A 24,469-nucleotide genomic window follows, 5' to 3' on the forward strand; every position below is an offset into this window, starting at 1 on the left:
CGTATAATGAATCAACTTCTCTCCTGTGCATCTAGAATGGTACTGGCTATACTGCCTTTAGGGCAACTGGGAAAATCACCAAACTATTTTGTGTTCTGTGGTTAACACGAGGAACCCAAGTGACTCCAAATGAGATAATCTACTTGGCTGCAACAAGGTCTCAAAACTACACCCTCCTCGAGGACAGGTCCCTTTTTATCTTGTTCACAAGTGACAGCCAGATCATGTGTGCTGAATAAATGAGGAAAAGAATGGAGGCTACATGTACATTTAGTCCATTTCTCCTCTAGCTCAGAGTCTTCTCTACTGTTCTTTTCCCTTCTGTTTTGTAGGATGAGGGCCATCTCACCTCATGACACTCCAGTTCCCAATCCATCTAATCTGCTCTCAATTCCTCAGAGACTTAGTCCTACTTATTTTCTCCTGATATCCTCAGGCTCCCCCTGTCTACTTGCAGTTCCAACAGCACTTACAATTAATCTCCATTTTTTAAAAAGGTTTCTTTATTTATCTGAGAAAGAGAGAGCACACACATGACCAGGGGGAGGGGTAGAGGAAGAGGGAGAAGCAGACTCCTCGCAGACCAGGACTTGATCCCAGGACCCTGAGATCATGACTTGACCCAAAGACAGATGCCTAACCAACGAAGGGCCCCAAGCACCCCCTTAATTTCTATTTTTAAAACATACACATTATATCACACTTCTATGACCCTTTTCAAGCGACTGCCCTGACTGTATGTGTTATCACCACAATCTTATCTGTTAGTCTATCCATGCTACCTCTACTACTTCTTTGCTGAAACTCTTCCCTCAGAGGTCCTGAGGGTCAGTCAGTGCTGATTTTGATGACCACTCAGGTTCTCACCTGACTTCTCTATAGCGTTTACTACTGGTGACCACTGCCATCCAATACTGACTCTTAATGATACTAATCTTCCCCTAACTCTCCTTTTATACAATTCCTTATTGGCTTCATCATCCCCATCCGACCCGCCAGTTTCATCTGTGCCCCTGCACACAGCCTGTCCCCAACACAGGACCTATCCTGCAACAAGCACAAGCACATGAGCAGTGCTTACTCTGAGAGACTTCCAAGCATCTGACTACCAAAAATTCAAGCACACCCTGCTCTCTTCCTGAAGCTCCAGGCTACCATCCTGCTACCTACTGGGTACTTCCACCCGGCTGTCCCACTAGCTCTCCACGCCAACATACTAAAAACCAAATCCGGGGGTGCCTGGGGAGCTCAGTGACTGAGCTTCTGCCTTCAGCTCAGGGCATGATCTTGGGGTCCTGGGATCGAGTCCTACATTGGGCTCCCCACAGGGAGCTGCTTCTCCCTCTGCCTGTGTCTCTGCCTCTCTCTGTGTCTCTCATGAATAAAATCTTAAAAAAAAAAATCTGTACTTTCTCCTTTTAAACCCACCCTCCCGCTGGTCACCCAGATTGGTAATCAGCTACATTCTCAGAATCCTCCTTCATTTCTCTCCTGCCTGCACCCCAGACCAAGTGTTCAGCAAGCGCTGTTTGCCCACCACAGTATTTCTATCATCTATTGATTATTTCCTTTTCTCCCCTCTCAACGATATAAGATATAACCCCCTCATCTCTCTTGGACCACAGTAACTGCCTAACCAATCTCCTTAACCAATTCCCTGCCAATCTACCCTCTGTATAATTTTCAGAGCAAGCTTCCTACAGCACAGGTTGGGTCACGCTATGACTCTATCAAAACACAGAGGCCTACCCACATCACCTAGAAAAACCCAAACTCCTCAGGTGGAAGCAAAGCTTCCCACCATTCAGGCTCAATCTCCTTTCTCAAGTCTGTCTCTAAACAAGACTCAGGCTCCCACAACACCAGATTCACTCACCTCACCCTCACACGCTCCAACTGTACCCTGCAAGGACTCTCCCTCTCCTCTAACATCTTTCTCTAAGATGACATTTGCATCTGTCAGAAATTCTACACAATTCTCAAGGCTCTATTCAAATGCCACTTTCTCCCATAACTTGGGGCACAGTGAGGGTCCAATGGAGGGAAAGAACTATATTAACTAAACTTTCTGAATGATTTAAGATGTTCCCTACTATGTGTTGTCAAAATACTGTAAACAATAAAAAGTTACCACATTATTCTAACAGCACATGGTCCTCTGACTTTGTTTCAACAAATACCTATAGCTCATATGTACCCTATGACAAACAGGGTGCTGGGGACATTACTGCCAGCCAGACAAAATGCCCTTTCCTCATAAAGTCTATCTGTATTCACCACTAAGCTTTAAATTCCATAACAAAAGGAGTATTTGTATTTTGTTGTAATATCCACAACACCATGCCCACCATGCATTAGGCATAAGCAGTAAAGATTTAAAAATTAAAGTATTAAAGAATAAAGAATGATATTCAACAAGTTTTGTGCATTTAGACTATAATCGAGTTACATCAATTCTATGATTCTGTTCAGGCAACATCATAATGAGGCATCTAGACAAAGTTCATTCCACATAAACAGAAGCAGTAACCAGAAGAGAAATGACAGCCCCACTCTCCTCCTAAATTCTAGTCTAGTATAAGTCACTTCCAGTTCTTTAGTCCTTAATTTCAGATCTGTAAAATCAAGGGTGATAACTACTCTTTAGGACTCCTTTCAGTAACATGTCTCTCTATACTACTACTCTTTATAGGTAAAACACACCTAGAGATCATCGGGTACCAAGAGACATCATTAACAACTGACATCTGGCTCAGTGATCATCAAATGAATGTTAAGTATTACAAGTGCACCAAAAAGAATAAAATACCTAGGAATAAATTTAATGAAAGAGATGAAAGACCACTATAAACTATAAAACTATAAAACACTTATGAAAGAAATTGAAGATGACACAAATGGAAAGATATTCCATGCTCATGGATTAGAAGAGTTAATAGTTAAAATGTCTATCCTACCCAATACAATCTACAAACTGAATGCTATCCTTATCAAAATGCCAAGAGATTTTTCACAGAACTAGAATACTACTAAAATTTGTATGGAATCATAAAAGACCCCGAATAGCCAAAGCAATCTTGAGAAAGAACAAAGCTGGAGATATCACAATTCCAAATTTCACGCTATACTGGAAAGTTGTAGTCATCAAAACAACATGGTACTGCCTCAAAAGCAGACACAACAGAACAGAATGGAGAGCCCAAAAATAAACCCACAATTAATCTATGATAAAGGAGGCAAAACTATCGAATGGGAAAAAGACAGTCTATAAATGATAATAAATGATGTTGGAAAAACTGGATAGCTACATGAAGAATGAAACTGGACCACTTTCTCACACCATACAAACATAAACTCAAAATGGATTCAAGATCTCAAGAGAGGCTTGAAACAATGAAAATCCTAAGAGAATACACGCAGTTAAGTCTCTGACAGCAGCCACAGCAACATTTTTCTAGATGTCTCCTAAGGCAAGGGAAGCAAAAGCAAAAACTACCGGGACTACGTCAAAATAAAAAGCTTTTGCAAAACAAAGGAAACATCAACAAAACAAAAAGGCAACTCAGTGAAAGGGAGAAGCCTTGCAAATGACAGATCCAATAAGAGATTACTATCTAAAAAAACATAAAGAACTTCTACAACTCAACACCAAAAGAACAATTCAATTTAAAAATGGGCAGAAGAGCTGAACAGTCATTTCTCCAAAGATGACATCCAGATGGCCAACAGACACTTGAAACGATGCTCAACATCACTCATCATCAGGGAAATGCAAATCAGAACCACAAAATTTTTTTCGGGCTCACACAGAGAAGATGCCTTGGATTTCCTCTGGGTGGGTCCAGGGCAGAGAACTAAAACCAGCCGGTAGACGTACGTCGAGGCAAGCTTCCGCTTAATTAAAGCACACACAAAACACTGTAACTGGCCAAAAACAGGAGGTAGTGAGTTCCCTCGCTCTCCAGAGGCATCCAAACAGAAATCAGTCTAAACTGAATCTCAGAAGAGATTCAGGCTATCTAATGAGAAAAATGAACAAAGATACCCTCCTTCGTGGCTCTTCCTGTTCTCTGACTGGCAGCAGCAGCTTCCTTTGGGATCCGCCAGAGGGAAGCGACACTGGATCACCTCCACAGTTCCCGGTCAGTGTGCCAGGGGCCCATTCCTTCACTGGGCCCATTCCTTCACTGGATGGCGATTACTGAAAGGAGAACCTCATCTCTCTCATTCTGCATCCTGCCCGCCTCCCAGTCCCTCCCACCCCCTCCCCTGCCACAACTGTATCACACAAAAATGTTTACTAAATACTCCTCTGAATACTAAACTCAATTTAGTGATTTTTTTTTTTCAATTTAGTGATTATACAAGAAAAGCACATCCAATTTCACCGCATAGTCACGAGATTTCAGAAACCAGAGCCCTTCAGATTTAAAGGCAGTTCTATGCCCAGGGACCCAGGTGAGGCATACAAATTCAAGAATATCACACGATCCTGGGCAACTCTGGAGTAGTAAGACTCCAGTAGTAAGACTGCAGGGCAAACTCAGGGCTTTTTTGTTTTGGATCAACTGTCTCTGCAAAGTTTAGGAGTAGGGAGATTTATCAAGTTATTATAAAGGAACCAAATATATGAATTACTGAATAACAGTGTTAAAACAATTGGCTATCCATTTGGAAGAAAAATAAAATCAGATCCCTATGTCATGTCAAAAAAAAATTCCAGATGCAGGTGGCTTCTCCCAGCAAGCCAGAAAGTGGCCTTCCCAGGGCCCACAGAGTCTGGATCTTAGTACTGGGAGTGGCCTCTTAAAGATTTAGTTCTTCCCTCGGCACTCTGCCTCAGCCCTAGAGGCAGTGGTTGCCCCCTATACCTGCTATTCCTGTATTCTTTAGCATTTTCATTTTTTCTGAGGTAATCTCCTGTTCAGTTAATAATGCTTTATACTGAACATTCTTTGTTAAGATTAGAAAATAAATTCTACATGGTTTAATGTACTAAATATAAAAAACAAAACCATGAAAGTGTTGAAAATGAAGGTGTTAGGTTTTTCTTAAATAAACATGGGAGCTGGGGAGGTCTTCCTAAGCAAGAGCGGTAACCATAAATTTTAAAAATGGCCAGATCTTAATAAAAATTAAAGCTCTCTGCACAACAAAAGAAAACCAAAGTATATATAATCATCTGGGAAGTACAAACTTAAAAGCCATGGTGTCACCTACTTACTTAAACCCCTTCAGTGGCTTCACCTTCAGCTCAGAGGCCGAAAGCCCACTCAGGCCAGCCCACACTGGCCTTTCTCCAGTTCTCTCACCACCCTGCTTCTTCCAAAACAGGGACTCCTTCAGATCTCAGCTCCAGCACCACTGCCTCAGAAACCTTTCCTGGACTCCCCAAATGGGTCAAATTCTTCAATTATAGGCACTCATAGCACTGCATACCTCTCAGCTGCTCAAGCCAAAAACTTCTAAGTGATCCTTCTTCACTCCTCCCTCTCCTTCCATATCTAATCCAAATCCTATTGGCCATACCTTCAAAATATAACCTCCATCAATACACCTAGTCCAAGCCTCACCATCTTCTTCCTAGATTAATTTATGCTATTGTCAATCTAACAGCCGGAGTGATTTTTTAAAACATAGGTCATGGGGATGCCTGGGTGGCTCAGTCAGTTAGGCGGCTGCCTTGGGCTCAGGTTATCTCAAGGTCCTGGGTCAGAGTCAGGCTCCCTACTCAGCAGGGAATCTGCTTCGGCCTCTCCCTCTAATAAATAAATAAAATATTTAAAAAAAAAAAAAAACACTTTTTCTAATCCAGTAAAACATAAGTCATATCACATCACTCTTCTCAAAACTTTTTCAGTGGTTCTCACTGTGAAAGCCAATCGGCTGTACAACATTTGCCCCTACACCATGACCTGTTTTTGTTTTTTTTTTTTTAAGATTTTATTTATTTATTCTTGAGAGACACAGAGAGAGAGAGAGAGAGGCAGAGACACAGGCAGAGGGAGAAGCAGGCTCCATGTAGGGAGCTCGACGTGGGGCTCGACATGGGACTCGATCCTGGGTCTCCATGATCACGCCCTGGGCTGAAGGGAGCGCTAAACTGCTGAGCCACCAGGGCTGCCCCAAGCCATGACCTCTCACCTCTTATCCTACTGCTCTTCTCTCCCTCCCCTATCCCACCTCTCCCACCACGCCCCTCCCCCCCACACACAACTTCATTCTGGCCCTACTGACCGCCATGCCCTTCCCCAAACATGCCAGACACACCTTTCTTTAAAGCATTTGCAAAAACTGACCCAACCCCTGTCTGGAATACTCCTCCTTCAGAGAGCCTCATAGCTGAAACCTCTACCTCCTTCATGTCATCTTCTCAAGAAGGCTCTGACCACCCTGTTTACAACCAGCCCATCCCCCTTCCTTTTACCCTGCTATATTTTTTTTCCCACAGCATCTGTCACCTGACAATCTATACTATTTGCTTATATTTGTTGCTTAGTATCTGTTTCTCCCACACAAGAGAAGGACTATTCATCATCTGTGTTGCCCACTGATGTATCCCAAATACCTGCAGCTATGCCAGACAAGTAGTTCATCATGGATTTCCTAGAACCTAGCATAGGGCTTGGCAAAGACTAGGTACACAAATATTTGCTAGCTGAAGAACATCATTTTATCATTTCAATCTATCAGAAGATACAAATTTAAAACAGCTGACACTATTCAGGCTGGTAAGAGTGCAAAGGAAACCCACCCTCTCACATACTGTTGGCAAGTATGTAAATCGATACCTTTTCTGAGAGTAAGCTAACAATCGCTATTAAAATTTAAACCACTCAGAGCTCATGTCCTTTTAGAGTCAGTAGTCTTAAAAAAGTAACAGCAAAACTAACTGAAAAATAGATGCAAGGATATCTAGGGCAGCACTGCTTAGACAATAATGAAAAACTTGTCCAATAATGAAAACAGCTGTCCACCAAGGGGGAAACAGGCAAATAAATCATGCGCAGTACATGCATGTGAGGCAATGAAGTAGATCTCTAACACTGACCTGGAAAGTCATCTGTAATCTGGTAAACAGACCAGAGTGCCCTGACAGGAGGTGGGCTGGATGTGAACCTGGGCTCCCCCCGCCACCTCCTCTAGACGGAACTCGACAGACACGTCTACCTTGTTTGCACTTCAGTTTCCTCATCAGTAAAACGGTAGCACCCACCCGAGGATCCCCTGAGCCAAGGCGTGCAGCGCTGACAGCACATGACATGGCCACAGGACCACTCACAGGCGCAGTAATTACAGCCAACGTGTACTAAATGGAATAGACAAGTCATAGACCTATCTGCAGAAACCATAGCATGTCTATGTAAGTACAAGAAAAAAGTCAAGAAGGACAGAAAAGGTACTAGTGGTGACCTCCAAGAGAAGAGGGAAGATACATTTCTTACTACATGCATTTTTAATGGAGGAATTTTACAAGGCAGTGTTTTTAAATAACAAATAAAATCACAGCAAATGTTTCTACGATAAAGTTTCACTAGGATTTTAAAATTTTAAAATCGTTCTATAGGGATCCCTGGGTGGTGCAGCGGTTTAGCACCTGCCTTTGGCCCAGGGCACGATCCTGGAGACCCGGGATGGAATCCCACATCAGGCTCCCGGTGCATGGAGCCTGCTTCTCCCCCTGCCTGTGTCTCTGCCTCTCTCTCTGTGTGTGACTATCATAAAAAAAATAAAATAAAATAAAATAATAAAATCGTTCTATATACTCTTTGAATTCTCAAGGTGAAATGGAATAATTAGATGAAATTTCTATGGCTATTAAAATTACCCTGATTCTAAATGAATAAGATGCACTAGCAAAACAAAACAAAAGAAGTCCAACACTAAAATAAATTCACAAAAGCAGAAATTAAAAAGAACAAAAAGAAAATTACATTTCATTCTATCAATTTACACACAAATCCATTCTTAATCTACCATATCTCCACAGAAAACAAAGATATGTCAAGAAAGGAAAACAATTATCAACACAAATGACAAGCTGCTTCTAAAATGAGAAAAGCAGGATGCAGGATTAAAGTGAAAAACTGTCAGTACGACTCAAAAGAGTTCTGCACGTATGTTTAAGGCTCTGCGGATAAGGACATGGGAGCTGCCTGAGGCTAAGGTGTTAAGAAGCGGCCTATATTAAGTTCGGCCAGGGCGCAGAATTAAATTCCCCGCAGCAAACTTCTAAGAAGGCGCCGACACAAAGCAGTCGGATGTACCGCACTCTCCTCGTGCACGCGGTAGCTGCGGCTGCTCATTTACTACGATAATTGAAAATAAATACTGCAAGCTAGGCAAACTGAATCCCACCATCCCAGAGTCACAGGATTTGGAAAACAGGGAACAAACCTGTACTAAGAATAGCAAAAGAACACAAGATTTCCTAAAGTTCATTTTTCCCATCCTCTTTCAAGTGCTTAGTCATTTCTGGCTATCTCCAAGGAGGACTATTTCGCATCTCACAGGGGGAGAGAGCTCTCGGTCCAGACTGCCGGGTCACCTGAGCCGCCCCCCCCCCCCCCCCCAGCCGTGTGTCCACGCGGCCGGCTGAGCACACCTCCCACTCAGGCTCGGGGCCGGCAGCCCCTGGGGCTCTCGGAGCTCTGCCTCTGTCAGCAGCAACAAAGAGGGGTTTGTGCCAAGGCAGTGTTGTTCCCCGACGCCCAGTGCGAAAGGTGCGGACGGCACGCAGCCGGACTCCCGGAGCCCACCCGGACGCACGCGGCCAGGCACGGCTACTCCCCCATCTGTCCGCGGCCAACCCGCGAAACCGAAAACTGGTCTCCCGCTGGCTCTGGAGCCTGCTTCCAGGAGAGCCGCTAGCCCTAGAATCTGATAACATTGTTTCAGGCTCCCAGAAGGCCAGGACACAGGCGACGTTTTTCATGAAAGGCTATTTTAAGGCCCAAGCACAGGAAGCACCTACTGTGTGCCCGACTCAGGCCTAGAGTGGCCGGGGGCACCTGCAAGAACTCTGTCACCCAGACACCCTGCAGGCAGCCGGCGCACTAGCACACTGCGCCCCCCCTCCCCCCCCCCGCCAACGCCAAGTCCAGCCGGTAAAACCTGGAACCAGGTGGTCCATCTCTGGAGTGTGCAGCTCAGCCCGCATCCCAGAAGGTCACCAAGGACTCCGACACTCCCCTTGGAGGACCTGGGATGCGGCTGCCTTTCCTTCCACCCAGGCAAGTGCGACACAAGGCACGTCCTCGACTTCCACATCACACAGCATTGTCCTTATTCCCCCGGGGCCCCCGCCCCCCCCGCCACGGCGACAGACCGCGCCTGACCACACGCAGGGGACCGTGTTCACCCACAAAGTACAAAGGCTTGCAGGAGCCTGTCTCTGCGAGCGTGCCGGAGGGGCTGCCCACCGCCCGTCCGCGGGGGGGGGGGGGGGGGGTCCGCGGCCTCCAGGCCCCCCACCCGCGCCGCCCCCGCCCCCGCCCGGGCCGCACGCGAGCGCGCCCCGGCCCTGCTGCCCGCGGGGTGCCCCGCGCTGGCGGCGGGCAGGGCCCGGGCAGGGCCCCCGAGATCCGCAGCCTCCCCGCCGCACGGCCCACGTGCCCGGCCCTCCCTCCCTCCCCGCCGCCTCCCCGACCGCCCAGCCGCGCCCCACGGAGGCCCCCCGCCCTCGCCCCCGCCGCCCGCCGCCCGCGCCCCCCGCCCCTCCCCGCCGCCCGGGGCAGGCCGCGCCCGCCGCGCCGGCCTTGGTGGGCGCCTCACCGTCGGGCTGAGGAGCCGGGCCCGGCTGCGCCATGGCCGGGCGGCGGCCTCGCGGAGCGGAGCGGGGCGGGCGGCCGGCGTCCCGGGCTCCCGCGGGCTCAGCTGGCGGAGGAGGCGTCGACCGAGCCGCCGCGGCCGCCGCCCAGGGAAGAACCGCTATGGCTGGAGCCGCCGGCGCCGCCACAGCCGCGGGCAGAGACGGACCCGAGCGCCGACCTCCGCCTCCTCATCCTGACAGCGGGAAATAAGCAGTGCGCAGGCGCGGGGCGACGGGCGGCACGTGACGGCGCCCGAGGGGGGCGGGGCCTCGCGCGGCCGAGCGAGCGGCGCTGGAGGGGGGCACGGAGGGGGCAGTGGAGGGCCGGCTGCGGGGGCGCGCGGGGGCGGCGGGGGCGCGCGGGGGCGGCGGGGGCGGCGGGGGCGGGGCTGCCGGGGCCCCGGGGGGCCGCTCCGAGTCCTCTGCCCCAGTACCCACGAAAGGAAGAACCCGGTAAAACCCGAGGGCGGGGCGGGCGAGGAGGCCGGGGGTGAAGGGGGCGCAGGTGCAGCCGCCACCCCCTCTGGCCGTGTGACCTTGCGCCAGTCACTTCACCGCCTGGAACTTCACACAGGTTCCTCCGCATGGAGGCTCAGAAAGTTCAAGCGGAGCCGCTTCTGGCGGTCTGGACACGGAGCACCTGTATGCCCTGTGTGACTTCCAGGTGCCAGGGGCTGCGATAGATGCTGGGGATACAGCCCAACACGGTCCCCGCGGCACTCCTCGTGGGAGGTGTGGAGGGATGACAGGTGCACAGTGCTGCCCCTCTTCCTGGGCGAGAGAGCCTGCCCTGGGCCCCTACCTTCTATAGCGGCTCCTGTCTAGCCCCATCTGGCCACAGAGTGCAGGGAACATGCCCACCTGGAACCTGTGCCCCTCCTTCAAGACCAAGCTCTGGGAAACTGTGACCCCAGAATCTCACACACACAGATTCATGCACGTGCACACACCATGGCTGGAGGCCCTGCCTCTTCCCCAGATCATCCTCTGCAGGGCACCATCGGGCCATCCCTTAAAAGTGGCTAAGACGCAACTGTGTTTGTGGGAGGTGGCACATCACTTGGACCTTTGAGTTGCCGTGTGCACAGAAACCAGCCACCGGCCAACAGTCCAGCCTGGCCAGGGCTCCCCTTACCTCCCCTTACCATTCAGTCAAGTGCATACATCTCAGGAGTTCAGGAATTCTGAATCTGAGCCTGGTCTTCTGCATCATCAAAGATGTGCGTTGGTCAAGGTAGAATGGAACATATGAAGGTTAACTGTTAGATGAAATGATTTATAATCTTCAATAATTTAGGTAGATGTGTGGCATCTATTTGTACTTTTGCCCTAAATCCTGCTAACATTAGGGCTTGACTGTTTTAGGCAGTTAATATCCTCAGATGTCTGGTGTACCTTTGAGAAAGCAAGCAGGGTCATTTTTCCTACTTGCCCCCTCCCACAAGTGTCTCTTGTCCAGGATAGGGCAGCCAGTGCATCTTCTATCTTGTGATGACTAACATGAGGCAGGAGCCATAAAGATAGCAGATACTGATGCCCTCTATAGAAGGGACTCTTCCAATGAGTAAGAGGCATGTTTATTGCTATTGATAATTTGGGGCTTGAAGTAGGTCCTCAAGATCAAGGTCGCTCAGAAATGGTCAGACTGCTGGCTTGCACATCCGCCCCCCATGCTAGACACGTGTTTTAAAAAAGCAATTTCTAAATCAAATAAGGAGCATGCAAGCGTTGTATACATTTTCCTAGTTTTATGTAAATCCTAAGACTCAGCAATTCTACCTCAAAGCATATATTCTAGAGAAAACTAGTGTGCACTCAAAGCCTTTATGAGATGTAAAAGCCAGGATTCCTTCATTCTGAAAGAAATTGAGAGACAAGGGGCGCCTGGGAGGCTCAGTGGCTGACCTTTGGTTCAGGGCATGACCCCGGGGTCCTGGGATCAAGTCCCACATTGGGCTCCCTGCAAGGAGCCTGCTTCTCCCTCTGCCTGTGTCTCCACCTCTCTCTCTGTGTCTCTCAGGAATAAATAAAATCTTTTTTAAAAAACTGAGAGACAAGATTTAAATGCATAAAATAACCACTTATTAATTATATTGTACAGGTCTCCCAGAGACACATACAAGAATATCTGAGATGGCACAGTTTATACAATAAACAAATAACCCGAATGTTCACCAACAGTAGAATAAATCAACTGTAATGTATTCATTCATACAATGGAATACTCTATAGTAATAATATGAAAAACTACTCCTGCATATTCAACGTAGATGGATCTCACAAACATAGTTTCGGGGAAAAGAGGCTAATTGTAAAGTAATACATATGGCATGATTCCATTTATAGAAAGTTCCCAAACAGGCAAAACTAAACTGATGGACAGGAATCTAAAGACGGGAAGAGAATGAGTATCAGAGAGGTCATAACAGTAATCCCTGAACAAGGGAGGGAGGGTCATAAAATTAAGAAGAGCATTTTGAGGGGCCATTTAAACTGATTATAAAAATGGGACGCGGATATAGTTTAGGTAAGAAAGAGTGCAGGATATTTGCTTAAAATGCAAGCTTGACATGAACAAATGTGATGCCACTTCCGGAAAGCACTTGTTTTTGTGCAGCATTAATAGTCACAGGGTATAGATTATAGGAGGTGATGCCTGTGTCGCACTTTGCTCTGCTCGGGTCACATTGGCAGTGTTGGCTGTGTTTGCTCTGAGCACCATTATTTGCAGGGGGATAGTGACCAGCTGGAGTGGGTGGAGCTCTGGGGAATGAAGAATCTGCAAAGTATTCTGTGCAAAGTACACAAAGATATTGAGGAAAGGTACTCTGGCCGGGGGGGGGGGGTGCGGTGCACAGCAGGCCAAGATGACCTGAGACCTGACTTTGTCCTTAAATCCAGGAGGACAGTGGGTACAAATGTGCCATCTGCCCAGGGAGTACGGCGAGACAGACCTCAACTCAAGCCAAGGAACTTTTTCTCAGTGAGAGCTAACTGGGGCTACTTTTGGAGGAGTGAGCGCCTTGTCGTTCCAAGGGCGCAGGTGGAGCTGGTTGGCAGTTGGTCAGAGGTGCTGGCCAAGGCCTCCCGCCGCATCTGGGGTATTAGATGAGACCATCTCTGCAATCCTCTTTGGCCTCAAGATGCTAGAGTAACAAGGACAATAACACACCTGCCGCCTTTTGAACTTTACTAGGTGCTGTCCCGCATGTTACATCATTCTACGCCTCTCAACTCAAAAGGTAGACAACAGGCACAGAGGAGATCAACCACATCTTCCCGGATGCATTCCATTTCAAAATTCTATCCTATGCAGATGGCTATCAGACTGGGTTCCCAACCTGGGATTCAGCTAACAGCACTCAGTAGTGTTCTCACCCTCTCTCTCTCTCTCTCTCTCTGCGACCCAGATTCTCAAGGACAGGAAGGGACCAGGGAGTAAGGTCAAGGCACCATACTTCTCTAGCCTTGGTCAAGGTTATGAAGGAGGGACGGGAATCAAGGGGACTCTCCCCCAGGAGCAATGTCTGTATCCAGGCATCTGGAGACTTGGAAGGTCCCCACCTGGGCGTTGCCTTCCTAAGAGTTCCCAGGAAGAGCCAACCAGGGACAGATACCTTTATGTCCTCAGCCATAATCCCCCAGCCTGGTCTCTCTCTCTCTCTCTCTAAATCTCTCTCTCTCTGATTATCCCTCAAGCAGCTACCATCCCCTTCTGGGACCTGGAGTTGGAAGGTGGTGATCTGTAATCCTTGTTCCAATCCATTCTTGCCCCATCCCTCTCCCAAGGGAGAAGTATACAGACAGCGCCACAACACAGGGATGACTTCCCTCACATCTCCTGTGAGATGCAGGTTGCTGTCCAGAGAAGAACTCCAGGCTTGGAACCAGAAGACCTGGAGTCCTGGCGCCGATGAGCACTCTTTGACCTCTCTGAACCCCTGTTTATTTAGCTAATATGGGGATAATAGGCCAGCCTCAATACTCATCGGGACAGCTTAGGAGATAACGCACCTAACACATGGTAGTTTGTCTATAAATGTCTGCTTCCATTTCTCCTTCTCTCCTTTCATTTCCTTCCTTTTCCCTGGATTATTAGTTTCCATCTTGGTGATGAGGGATCCCCGGACCTTAGAAGAAGTCAGTCTGTGAAGATATTCCTAGAAATCCAGGGCAGAAATTTCCAATATTTTCAAAGCTAAACAGAACCATCCCATTTACCCTAAGTAAGGTTCCCAAGGCTAAAATGTCAAGTTTCTTTGCTCTGGACAGAAATTATACCATATTGCTTACTTATCTCATGCTGATTAGAAGTTCTTATGCCAGTTTTATGTTAGATGTTGATTAATAACATAGAGGGATCCATTATTACTTAATATATGTGGTTTGCCAGATAGACATGTGTCTTTATATCTGATGGGTGCTCCTTTCTCTCCGAATTCCCCTTTTATGACATCAACCAGACAGAAGCATAACCGCCTGGAGATAAAAGTGGCCAGCATCCACTAGGGCATACCATGTGCCAAGCACTGGGCAAAGCACTTTACCCTTGTAGTTACACATTTAATATTTTTTTTTAAGATTTTATTTATTTATTCATGACAGACACAGAGAAAGAGGCAGAGACACAGGGAGAAGGAGAAGTGGGCTCCCTGTGGGGAGCCTGACGCGGGACCCGATCCCAGGACCCCAGGGTCATGCCCTGAGCCAAAAGCAGACGCTCAACCACTGAGACACCCAGGCACCCTGCATCTAATCTACTTAAGAACCTTATGGTGGGGAGTGGAGATGGGAAATGTTGACAACTCATTTTATAGATGACTGAACCAAAGAGTTTAAATAACCAATCCAAGGTCAACTGAGCTAGTAAGCGATAAATCTGGAAAAGAGAACCAGGTTGTCTAGGTCCAATGTCCATGTGGGTAACTCCCATGTCACGTTGGCAACTAGCCATATGTCTCTTTCTCCCATTGGGAGAAGATGTCAACTCCCAGAAAATAGGGACAGGTTTGTTTGTTGTTGTTGTTGCATTAAGTAGCCTCCACACCCAGCATGGAGCCCAATGCAGGGCTTGAGATCAAGATCTGAGCTGAGATCAAGAGTTGGACACTGAACCACTGAGCCCCCGGGGTGCCTGGGGACACAAACGTGTTAACATTTTATGTCTAGTCCCCAGTGTAAGAAGCGCTTAGTAAATACTTATTAAATGAGTCAATGAATGAATGAATAAACAAATGAATAACACTAGGAATATATGGAGCAAATCATAAAGAATCTCTGGTGGTGAGAAGATGTACAACCTGCAAATTAAACCCGTGGGATTTGATTCGGTTTGGTCGCCATTCATTTGCTTCTAACTTCTCACTGGGTTACAAACTATCATTTTAATCATTGCTACTAATAATACCCACCCCTTAGCTGAGCACCTACTATGTACTAAAGATTTTTTTTTTTTTTACCTAGAGATATGTTATCTCTTCAATCCTCCTAAAAGCCCTCTGCTGTAGATTCCATTTGCTATCCCAGAGCTCAGAGAATTTAAGTGATTTGCCCAAATCACACAGTGACTGGGAGAGCCAGTATTCAAATCTGGAGTCTGTGACTACAAAGCGTATGCCTTTTTGCTGTATGCCTTTTTGGCGACGGCTAACTATGTCTGTCAGGTATCAGCAAATACCCCACACCGCTATGCCATTATCAACTACATTCATTTCTAGAATTGTTAGCAATACCTCCAAAAGTTACTTTACCTTTCATTTCTTGTCTTTTTTTTCCAAATTACTCCAGTAAAATTCTAATTATACATTTTTTAAAATACAGATAAAGCAAAAGCACCCCCTCAATCTCTACTCCCTGCATCATGGGCACAATCCCACACTCCTCCCTGAGACAAACTACTATTATGAGCTTTCTTTGAATCCTTTTGGACATTTTTCTGCACATTTATGGACATGCAGAAACATGCCTCTGTTTCATGTTATTCCCATAGATGAGATCACATTGTACATATGATTCTGAACTTGCCTCTCTCCTTATTCTTTTTAACTCTCACATAATTTTCCAGTTTGGTTAATCAGAATTTTTTCATTATGTACAAACATTGCTGCAAGGCACATGTGTGCCTATTTAGGCATTTATGTGAGTGATTTTCCTCACTTACATAAGGAGACTTTCCTACCTACCTACCTGGAATGACCAGATCAAAAGTCATGATGAACCCTTTTTGTCATAACAGATACTGACAAATTACCCTCAAAAAGTATCATGCCATTGTACTTTCCTACCGAGAGTGTGTGAACGTAGTCATTTCTGCATATCCTTGCCAATGCTGGCTTCCGTAAATCTTCATTATCTGCCAGTCTTATGGGCAAAAGATTATATAATAATGTCGTTATAATAAGCCATTTCCCTGAATGTCAGTGAGGTTAGGGATCTTTCCTAAGAAAGATGGCTGTTTGTATTCATCTACTGTGAATTTTATATATCCTTTGCCCATTTGTCATTGGCTGTTCACCTTTTTTTACTGATTTGGAGGAATTCTGAACATATTCTGGATATTTTTTTTAATATTCTGGATATTAATCTTTTGTGTGTTAGATACAGTGTCTTTTCTCCCAGTTTATTATTTGTCTTTTAATTTGAATAATAAATTACTATTTATTCACAGGTGTTTTAAGTTTTAATCATCTGTCTTTTTACAGCTTCTGCATTTTTTTTTTATCTTCTCCAAGAAAGGCCTTTGTCACCCCCAAATTCACTAATGTATTCTTAACAGTTTTTCCAAAATTCTCCCAACATTTTTACATTTTTGATTTCTCATGGTTTGCTTGTTAATCTAGTAGAAGTCACTTTTTGTATGGTATGAGGGAGGGATTTGAATTTATTTTTTTTTCAGATAGATAGGTAATTGTTCCCAAATCATGATTCCTCCATTTTTATGGTTGATAATTTTTATAAATATACTCTTTTATGGATGATAAATTCCTATATACATTACCTAGAATTATTTTTGTTGCAAAATAATTTTTAAAAAACCCTCAAATGGTTTTTTAAACAAAGAGGGGTGAATTCGTTCATATAACAGAGATGTCCAGAACAGCAACTGGTTTGGGGAGAGGCCTTGAATAAAATCAACTAGAGCAGTAGAGGATGGGGCGATTTTGGCAGAGACCCAAGTGGGAAGATGTGGAGGGGAAGGATAGTCATGCAAAGAAAGGAGAAATGTGTAAAAATCCCAAGAGTGTAATAAGCCTGGCATGTTCAAGAGACCAAAGAAAGCCACAAGGACCAGCTGGGTAGGGAAAGAACTGGAGAGGTTGACAAGCGTCAACTCCCGTGAGACACGGAAGCCACACCAAGGAGCTCAATTATATGTTCTCTTTGATTCCCCCTGCTGTGGGAAGGATCTGATTTACTTTTAAAGAGAAACTTTTAAAGAGATCATCCTGGTTACTATTTTGAAAATGGGTTAGGGAGAAGGGAAGAGGTAAAGGCAGAAGACGGGAGGCCAATTGGGAGGTGCTGCCATCTTTAGGGAGATAAATGGTGGTGAATTGGTCTAGAGCTTTGTCAGAGGAGATACAGAAAAACAGTCAGGTGTTTGGATATAATTCATTGAGATGAAGAAGTACTCAAGGGGGAAAATAAAGAATTCCGTTTTTCTCATGATAGACAAGACTGACTATTGGGTTTTTTTTAAGTGAAATATCAAGTAAGTGGTTGGACATATGAGTTTGGAGCTCAGCATGGGCATGTGATTTAGGAGTCACCAGTTTAGATGATATTTATAGTCAACAGCCAGAATGTATCAGAGAGCGCTGTAAAAATCTAGAAGAACAAAGCCAAAAACCTGATAGAAAAATCTGAAAGAAATCACTTTAGTTCATTTTTAAAAAATCATCAAAAGTTTTTCAAACATATATAAAGATACTCAATTTCATGCAAATTAAAACCCCAAATGAAAATACACTGAGATATTGTGTATCAACCACTGATTGACAAAAACTCAAAAGCTTGAAAACCTACCCTGTTAATGAAGCTGTGAGAATAGGTACTTTCTTACATTGCTGTCAAAGGTACAAAAATGGAACAGATGCTATGGAAGGAACATCTGGTAATATTTAACAAAATTATGTATTAATATGGATTTACCTCTTGATCCAATAATCTGGGGAGGGGGGGTTGTTTTTTTTTTTTAAGATTTTATTTGTAAGTCATCTCTATATCCTATGTGGGTCTCAAACTCACAACCCTGAGATCAAGAGTCGCACGCTCCACTGACTGAGCCAGCCAGGCGCCCCAGATATAGTAATCTGTTTTATAGGAAGTTACCCTGTGGTACACCTGTAAAAAAGAAAGAAAGAAACAACAGGTTTATTAGTTGTGGCACCATCTTTAATAGCAAAATATTAAAAACAACCCAGATGCCACCTACATGAGAAAATTGTTGAGTTAAAGGTAGTACAGCTACATAATCAAGTACTATGTAGCCATAAAAGACAATGAAGAGGAGTACTGTGTACTGTTATGAAATGAATGCCAAGGTACATTGTTAAGTGGAAAAAAAACAGAGGTCAAAAGAGTATACTGTGTGCTACATTTTTTAAAAAGATTTATTTATTCATGAGAGACAAAGAGAGAGACAGAGGCAGAGGGAGAAGCAGGCTCCTTGCAGACAGCCCCATGTGGGACTCGATCCCAGACCCCGGGATCACACCCTGAGCCAAAGGCTCAACCACTGTGCCACCCAGGCATCCCCAGTGTGCTACATTTTATTTTAAAAATGGTGGAAGAAGCCTATATATTCTGTATTTCCTAATTTTTATTACAGTTTATTGAAATATAATCCATATAATATGAAACTCACCATTTTATTATTTTATTTTATTTTATTTTATTTTATTTTATTTTATTTTATTTTATTTTATTTTATTTTATGAGAGAGAGCACACACAAGCAGGGAGTGGGGAGGGGCAGAGAGAAGAATCTGAAGCAGGCTCCATTCTCAGAGCAGAGCCCAATGTGGAGCTTGATCCCAAAACCCTGGGATCAACACCTGAGCCGAAATCAGGAGCTGGACACTTAACCAAACTGAGCCACGCAGGCACCCCAAAAGTCAGTTTTAAAGTATACACATCAGTGATGTGTAACATATTAAAGAAGATAGGCAACTGTCACCACAATCAATTTTAAAACATTTCATCATCGCCAGAAAAAAACCCCATTCTCATTACAATCACAATCGATTCTCCTCTTCCTCCAGCACCTGGCAACCACTTCTTTATTTTCCACATAGGTAGATTTTCCCCTTCCAGACGTTTCATACAAATGGAACCATAAATATGTTATCTTTTGTGTCTGGCTTCCTTCACTAAGCATAAATTTTCCAAGAGTCATTTGTGTTGTAGCAGGTGTTGATATTTTGTCTCCTTTTGTGGCCAAATAAGATTTTCTTGTACAGATATGCCACATTTCATTTATCCATTCATCAGTTTAGGAATATTTGGGTTATTTCCATGTAAGACTGTTGTGAATATTCACTGACAAGTTGTATGGGCACATGTTTTCATTTCACTTGGGTCTAGAACCATGAGGATAATTACTGGGTCAGAGAGTAATTCTGGGGTTAGCACTTTGAGGAACTGCCAAACTGTTTTCCAAAGAGGTATACCATTTTACAATTCTAGGGTGTATGAGGGTTCCAAATTCCCCACACCTTTGCCAACATTTGTTATTTATTTTCCCTCTTTTTTTAAATCTTAGTCATCCTAGTATGTGTGAAGTGGTAGTGTATTGAAGCTTGCAATTGCATTTCCCCAATGTCTAATGATGTCAGACATCTTTCCACGTGCTTACTGCCATTTGCATATCTTCTTTGGAGAAATGTCTGTTCAGATGCTTTTTGTCCATTTTTAAATTAGGTTATTTTTCTCTATATTGTTGAGTCGTAAGAATCCTTTTTATATTCTGGATTCAGGTCCCTTACGATACATGTGATATATTGGAATCAAGAAGTGTGAGGGGCAGCCTGGGTGGCGATTTAGTGCCGCCTTCAGCCCAGGGTGTGATCCTGGAGACCCGGGATCAAGTCCCATGTCGGACTCCCTGCATGGAGCCTGCTTCTCCCTCTGCCTGTGTCTCTGCCTCTCTCTCTCTCTCTCTCTCTCTCTCTCTCTCTCTCTCTCCTCTGTGTGTGTGTGTCTCTCATGAATAAATAAAATCTTTTTTTTAAAAAAGTGTGAGGCTTCCAGCTTTATTCTTCTTGGTTAAGATTGTTTTGACCACTCTGGATTCCTTGAATTCCTATATGAGTTTTAGGATCAGCTTGTCAATTTCTTCAAAGAAACCATCTGGGATATTAAAAGACATCATATTGAATCTTAGACCCTTCTGAGGAGAATTGCCACCTTAACCATATAATATCTTTCAATCCATGAATATGGTATGTTTTTCCATTTATTTGTCTTAAATTTGTTTCAACGATGTTTTACAGTTTTCAGAGCATACATTTTGCTCTTCTTTTGTTAAATTTATCCCTCGGCATTTCATTGTTTTTGAGCTATTGTACGTGGAATTGACTCTCTTTTTTTTTTTAGATTTTATTTATTTACTCATGAGAGACACCCAGAGAGAGGCAAAGACATAGGCAGAGGGAGAAGCAGGCTCTATGCAGGAAGACGGATGTGGGACTCGATCCTGGTCACTCCCTGAGCCAAAAGCAGACACTCAACCATGGAGCCACACAGGCATCCCATGGAATTGACTCCTTAATTTCATTTGTAGATTTTTCATTGCTAGTGTATAGAAATACAACTGGGTTTTGTCTATTAGTCTTGTATCCTGCATCCTTGCTGAACTCATTTATTAGTTCCAATGGTTTTCTGGTGGATTTTCTTTTTCTTTTTCTTTTTCTTTTTTTTTTAGATTTTATTTATTTATTCATGAGAGACACAGAGAGAGAGAGAGAAGCAGAGACACAGGCAGAGGGAGAAGCAGACTCCATGCAGGGAGCCCGATGTGGGACTCGATCCCGGGACTCTGGGATCACACCCTAGGCGGAAGGCAGACACCCAACCACTGAGCCACCCAAGCATCCCATTTTTCTTAGGATTTTCTATATACAAGATCATGTCATCCGAGAATATAGTTGCACTTTCTTTCCAATCTGGATGTATTTTGTTTCATTTTCTTGCCTAATTGCCCTGGATAGAAGTTCCAGTCTGATGGTGAATGGAAGTGATGAGACTGGACATCTTTGTATTACTTTTGATCTTTGAGGGAAAGCTTTCAATATTTTACAAAGTAGCACACCTACCATATACCACTAAGCATAATGTCTTAGACATGTATCACTTAAGAAAGAACATGCAGTGTGAGCACTAAACACAATATCTCACACACATATATCACTGAACACAATAGCATAGACACTATATGCCACTTGCCTGGTGCATGTATCGCTAAACACAATAGCACACACACTATGTGTGACGAAACAGTGTTTCATACAGTAAAACATGGATCATGCACCACTAAACACAGCATCTCATGCATACATTACTAAATACAGCAGTCTATGCACCACACACCACTAAACTCAGAGTCTCATCCATATATCATTAAAATGTAGTTTTTCATAGATCTCTTTTATCAGGTTGAGGAAGTTCTTTGTATTCCTACTTTAACAGGCAGGTTGTTTTTTTTTTTTTTTTTTCATGAGAGGGTGTTGGATTTCATCAAATGATCTCTCTATGTGTCTATTGAGATGATCCTGTGTTTTTTTTAAATCTAATTGATATGGTGTATAATACTAATTGATTTTCAGGTGTTTAACCAGTCTTGCATTCCTCGAATAAATGCCACTTTTTATGTTTCGCTGAATTTGGTTTGCTAGTACTTTATTGAGGATTTTTGCATCTATATCCATAGGAAAATTTGGTCTGTAGTTTTCTTTGTTGTGATATCTTCTTTTTGGTTTGGTAGCAGCCTTATAGAATGAGTTGGGCAGTACCCTCACCTATCTATTTTTTCAAAGAGCTTGTGAAGTATCAGTGTTAATTCTTCTTGAATCATTTAATAGAATTTATTAGTGGAGCTATCTGGCCCTAAGTTTTTCTTTCCAGGTAGTTTTTTCTTATTAATAATTCAACCCCATTGTTTGTTATAGATCTATTCATATTTTCTATTTCTTCATGAGTCAGTTTCAGCAGTTTGTATCTTTCTAGAAATTTGTTCATTTCATCTAAATTATCTAATTTATTGGCAAAAATTGTTCATAATATCATTTTATTATCCTAATATTTCCATAGGTTGGTAGTAATGTCCCCTGTTTATATTTTTTTAATGTATTTGTTCATGAGAGACATAGAGAGAGAGGCAGAGACACAGGCAGAGGGAGAAGCAGGCTCCCTGCGGGGAGCCCAGTGCAGGACTTGATCCCAGGACCCTGGGATCCCAACCTGAGCCAAAGGCAGATGCTCAACCACTGAGCCACTCAGGTGCTCCCTTGTTTATATTTTTTAATCTCATTAAGGATTTGTCAATTTTGCTGATCTTTTCAAAGAACCAGCTTTGGTTCTATTGATTTTCTCTATTGTTTTTCTATTCCCTGTTTCATTTATTTTCACTCTAATCTTCATTATTGTCTTCCTTCAAAGTGCTTTGGGTTTCATTCACTCCTATTTTTCTCATTTCCTAAGGTATAATTTTTGGTTATTGGCTTGAAATCTCTCTCTCTTTTTTTAATACAGGCATCTAGAGCTATATATCCCTCTAATCACTCCCGTATCTGTAGTCCATAAATTTTGATATGTTGTATTTTCATCTTAACTCATTTCAAAGTAATTTCTAACATCCCTTGTGATTTCTTTTTTTGACCCATTGGTTATTTAGAAATGTATTGATTTCTGAATTTCTGATTTTTGTGAATTTCCCAAATATCCTTATGCTAATGATGTCTAGTTTCATTCCATTGTGTCAGAGAACATACTATATGCAATTTCAATTCTTTCAAATTTACTGAGGATTATTTTATAGCCTAACACAATGTTATGGCCTAGAAAATGTTCTATGTAAACTTGAAAAGAATGTGCTTTTGTTGGGTGCTATTACATCTAATTGGTGTATGATGTTCAAGTCATATATTTCCTTGTTGATCTTTGTAGATGCTCTATAGATTACTGAAAATAGGGTATTGAAGCCAACTATTATTGTTCAATTGTCTATATCTTCCTTCAATTCTGTCCATTTTTGTTTCATTGGGTCTCTTTTATTAGGTACATATATATTTGTAATTAAAATGCAATTAACCTTGGGCAGCCCCGGTGGCCCAGCAGTTTGGTGCCGCCTTCAGCCGGGGCGTGATCCTGGAGACCCAGGATCAAGTCCCACGTCAGGCTCCCTGCATGCAGCCTGCTTCTCTCCCTCTCCCTCTGCCTGTGTCTCTGCCTCTCTCTCTCTCTCTCTCTGTCTCTTATGAATAAATAAATAAAACATTTTTTAATGTCATTAGGGGATCCCTGGGTGGCTCGGCGGTTTAGCACCTGCCTTTGGCCCAGGGCATGAGCCTGGAGTCCCTGGATCGAGTCCCACGTCGGGCTCCCCACATGGAGACTGCTTCTCCCTCCTCCTGTGTCTCTGCCTCTCTCTCTCTCTCTCTCTGTCTCTCTCTACGTCTATCATGAATAGAAAAAAAATTAAAAATGTAATTAACCTTTTTAATATTATAAAATGCCCTTCTTTGTTGCTAGTGGCAATTTTTGTTTTAAGGTGTATTTTATACAGTATTAACACAGTCTTCCTACTTCTCATTTGAATACTATTTGTATGGACTATCTTTTCCACTCTTTGAATTTAAATGGCTCTTAAAACAGCATGCAGTTCACGATTTTTTCTTTTATCCATTGCCAATCTTGGTCTTTTGGTTGGACTGTTTCATATATTTACATTTAATTAATTGCTCATAAAATGGAAGAGGAAATTAATACTTCTATAAACACAGCTTTATAATTATTTATTCAGCTAGGATTTAAAAATTACAAACAAAAAATAAATATTTGCTGTCTTATACTTACGTAGTTACCTTTATTGGTATTCTTTATTTCTGTGTGGATTTGAGTTGCTGTCTAATGTCTTTGCATTTCAGCCTGAAGGATTCCTTTTAGTATTGTCTACAGGGAAGATATGCCAGCAACAAATGTTTTAGTTTTTGTTTATCTGAGAGTGTCTTAATTTCTCCTTCATTTTTGTGGGATTATTTTGCTGGATATGGAATTTTAACAATTTTTAAAAAAGATTTATGTATTTATTTATTCATCGGGAGCCCAACGCAGGAGCAGGACTCGATCCTGAGACTCCAGGATCCCACCCCGGGCCAAAGGCAGGCACTAAACCGCTGAGCCACCCAGGGATCCCCTTTAATGATCTTTTTGCTTCGGCACTTTGAATATGTCATCCCACTGCTTTCTGGTCTCCAGTTTCTGATGAGAAGTCAGCTGTTAACATTTTTGAGGATTTCTGGTATGTGATTTTTCTCCTGCTGCTTTTGAGATTCTTTGGCTTTTGTTTTCATAAGTTTAACTGATGCAGCTAGATATACATCATTTGAGTTTACCATACTTGGAATTAGTTGAGCATCCTGAATGTACAAATTAATGTATT

General features: G+C 43.6%; 2 protein-coding genes across 4 annotated transcripts in view; both read right to left on the bottom strand.

Moving 5' to 3' along the window:
- Nucleotides 1-10,029, bottom strand: part of RABEP1 (rabaptin, RAB GTPase binding effector protein 1) — a 100,243-nt gene extending 90,214 nt beyond the window's left edge. Inside the window, exon 1 of one of the 3 annotated variants that reach the window (XM_072730012.1) lies at nt 9,775-10,029. In XM_072730012.1, coding sequence (XP_072586113.1) covers nt 9,775-9,808 — 34 coding nt within the window. In that variant the 5' untranslated portion in view covers nt 9,809-10,029. Of the gene's footprint in view, nt 1-9,114; nt 9,373-9,774 lie in introns of those variants that run through there. The other 2 variants (XM_072730013.1, XM_072730011.1) reach the window with 2 other exon arrangements.
- Nucleotides 10,030-16,673: 6,644 nt separating this feature from the next.
- ZFP3 (ZFP3 zinc finger protein) overlaps nt 16,674-24,469 on the bottom strand; it is an 87,371-nt gene continuing 79,575 nt past the window's right edge. The window contains exon 5 of the transcript XR_011995877.1: nt 16,674-18,154. The gene's annotated coding sequence lies outside the window, so the exon portion shown is untranslated. The remainder of the gene's footprint in view (nt 18,155-24,469) is intronic.

This window comes from Vulpes vulpes, chromosome 12 (assembly GCF_048418805.1).
Source record: "Vulpes vulpes isolate BD-2025 chromosome 12, VulVul3, whole genome shotgun sequence".
Lineage (NCBI taxonomy): Eukaryota > Metazoa > Chordata > Mammalia > Carnivora > Canidae > Vulpes > Vulpes vulpes.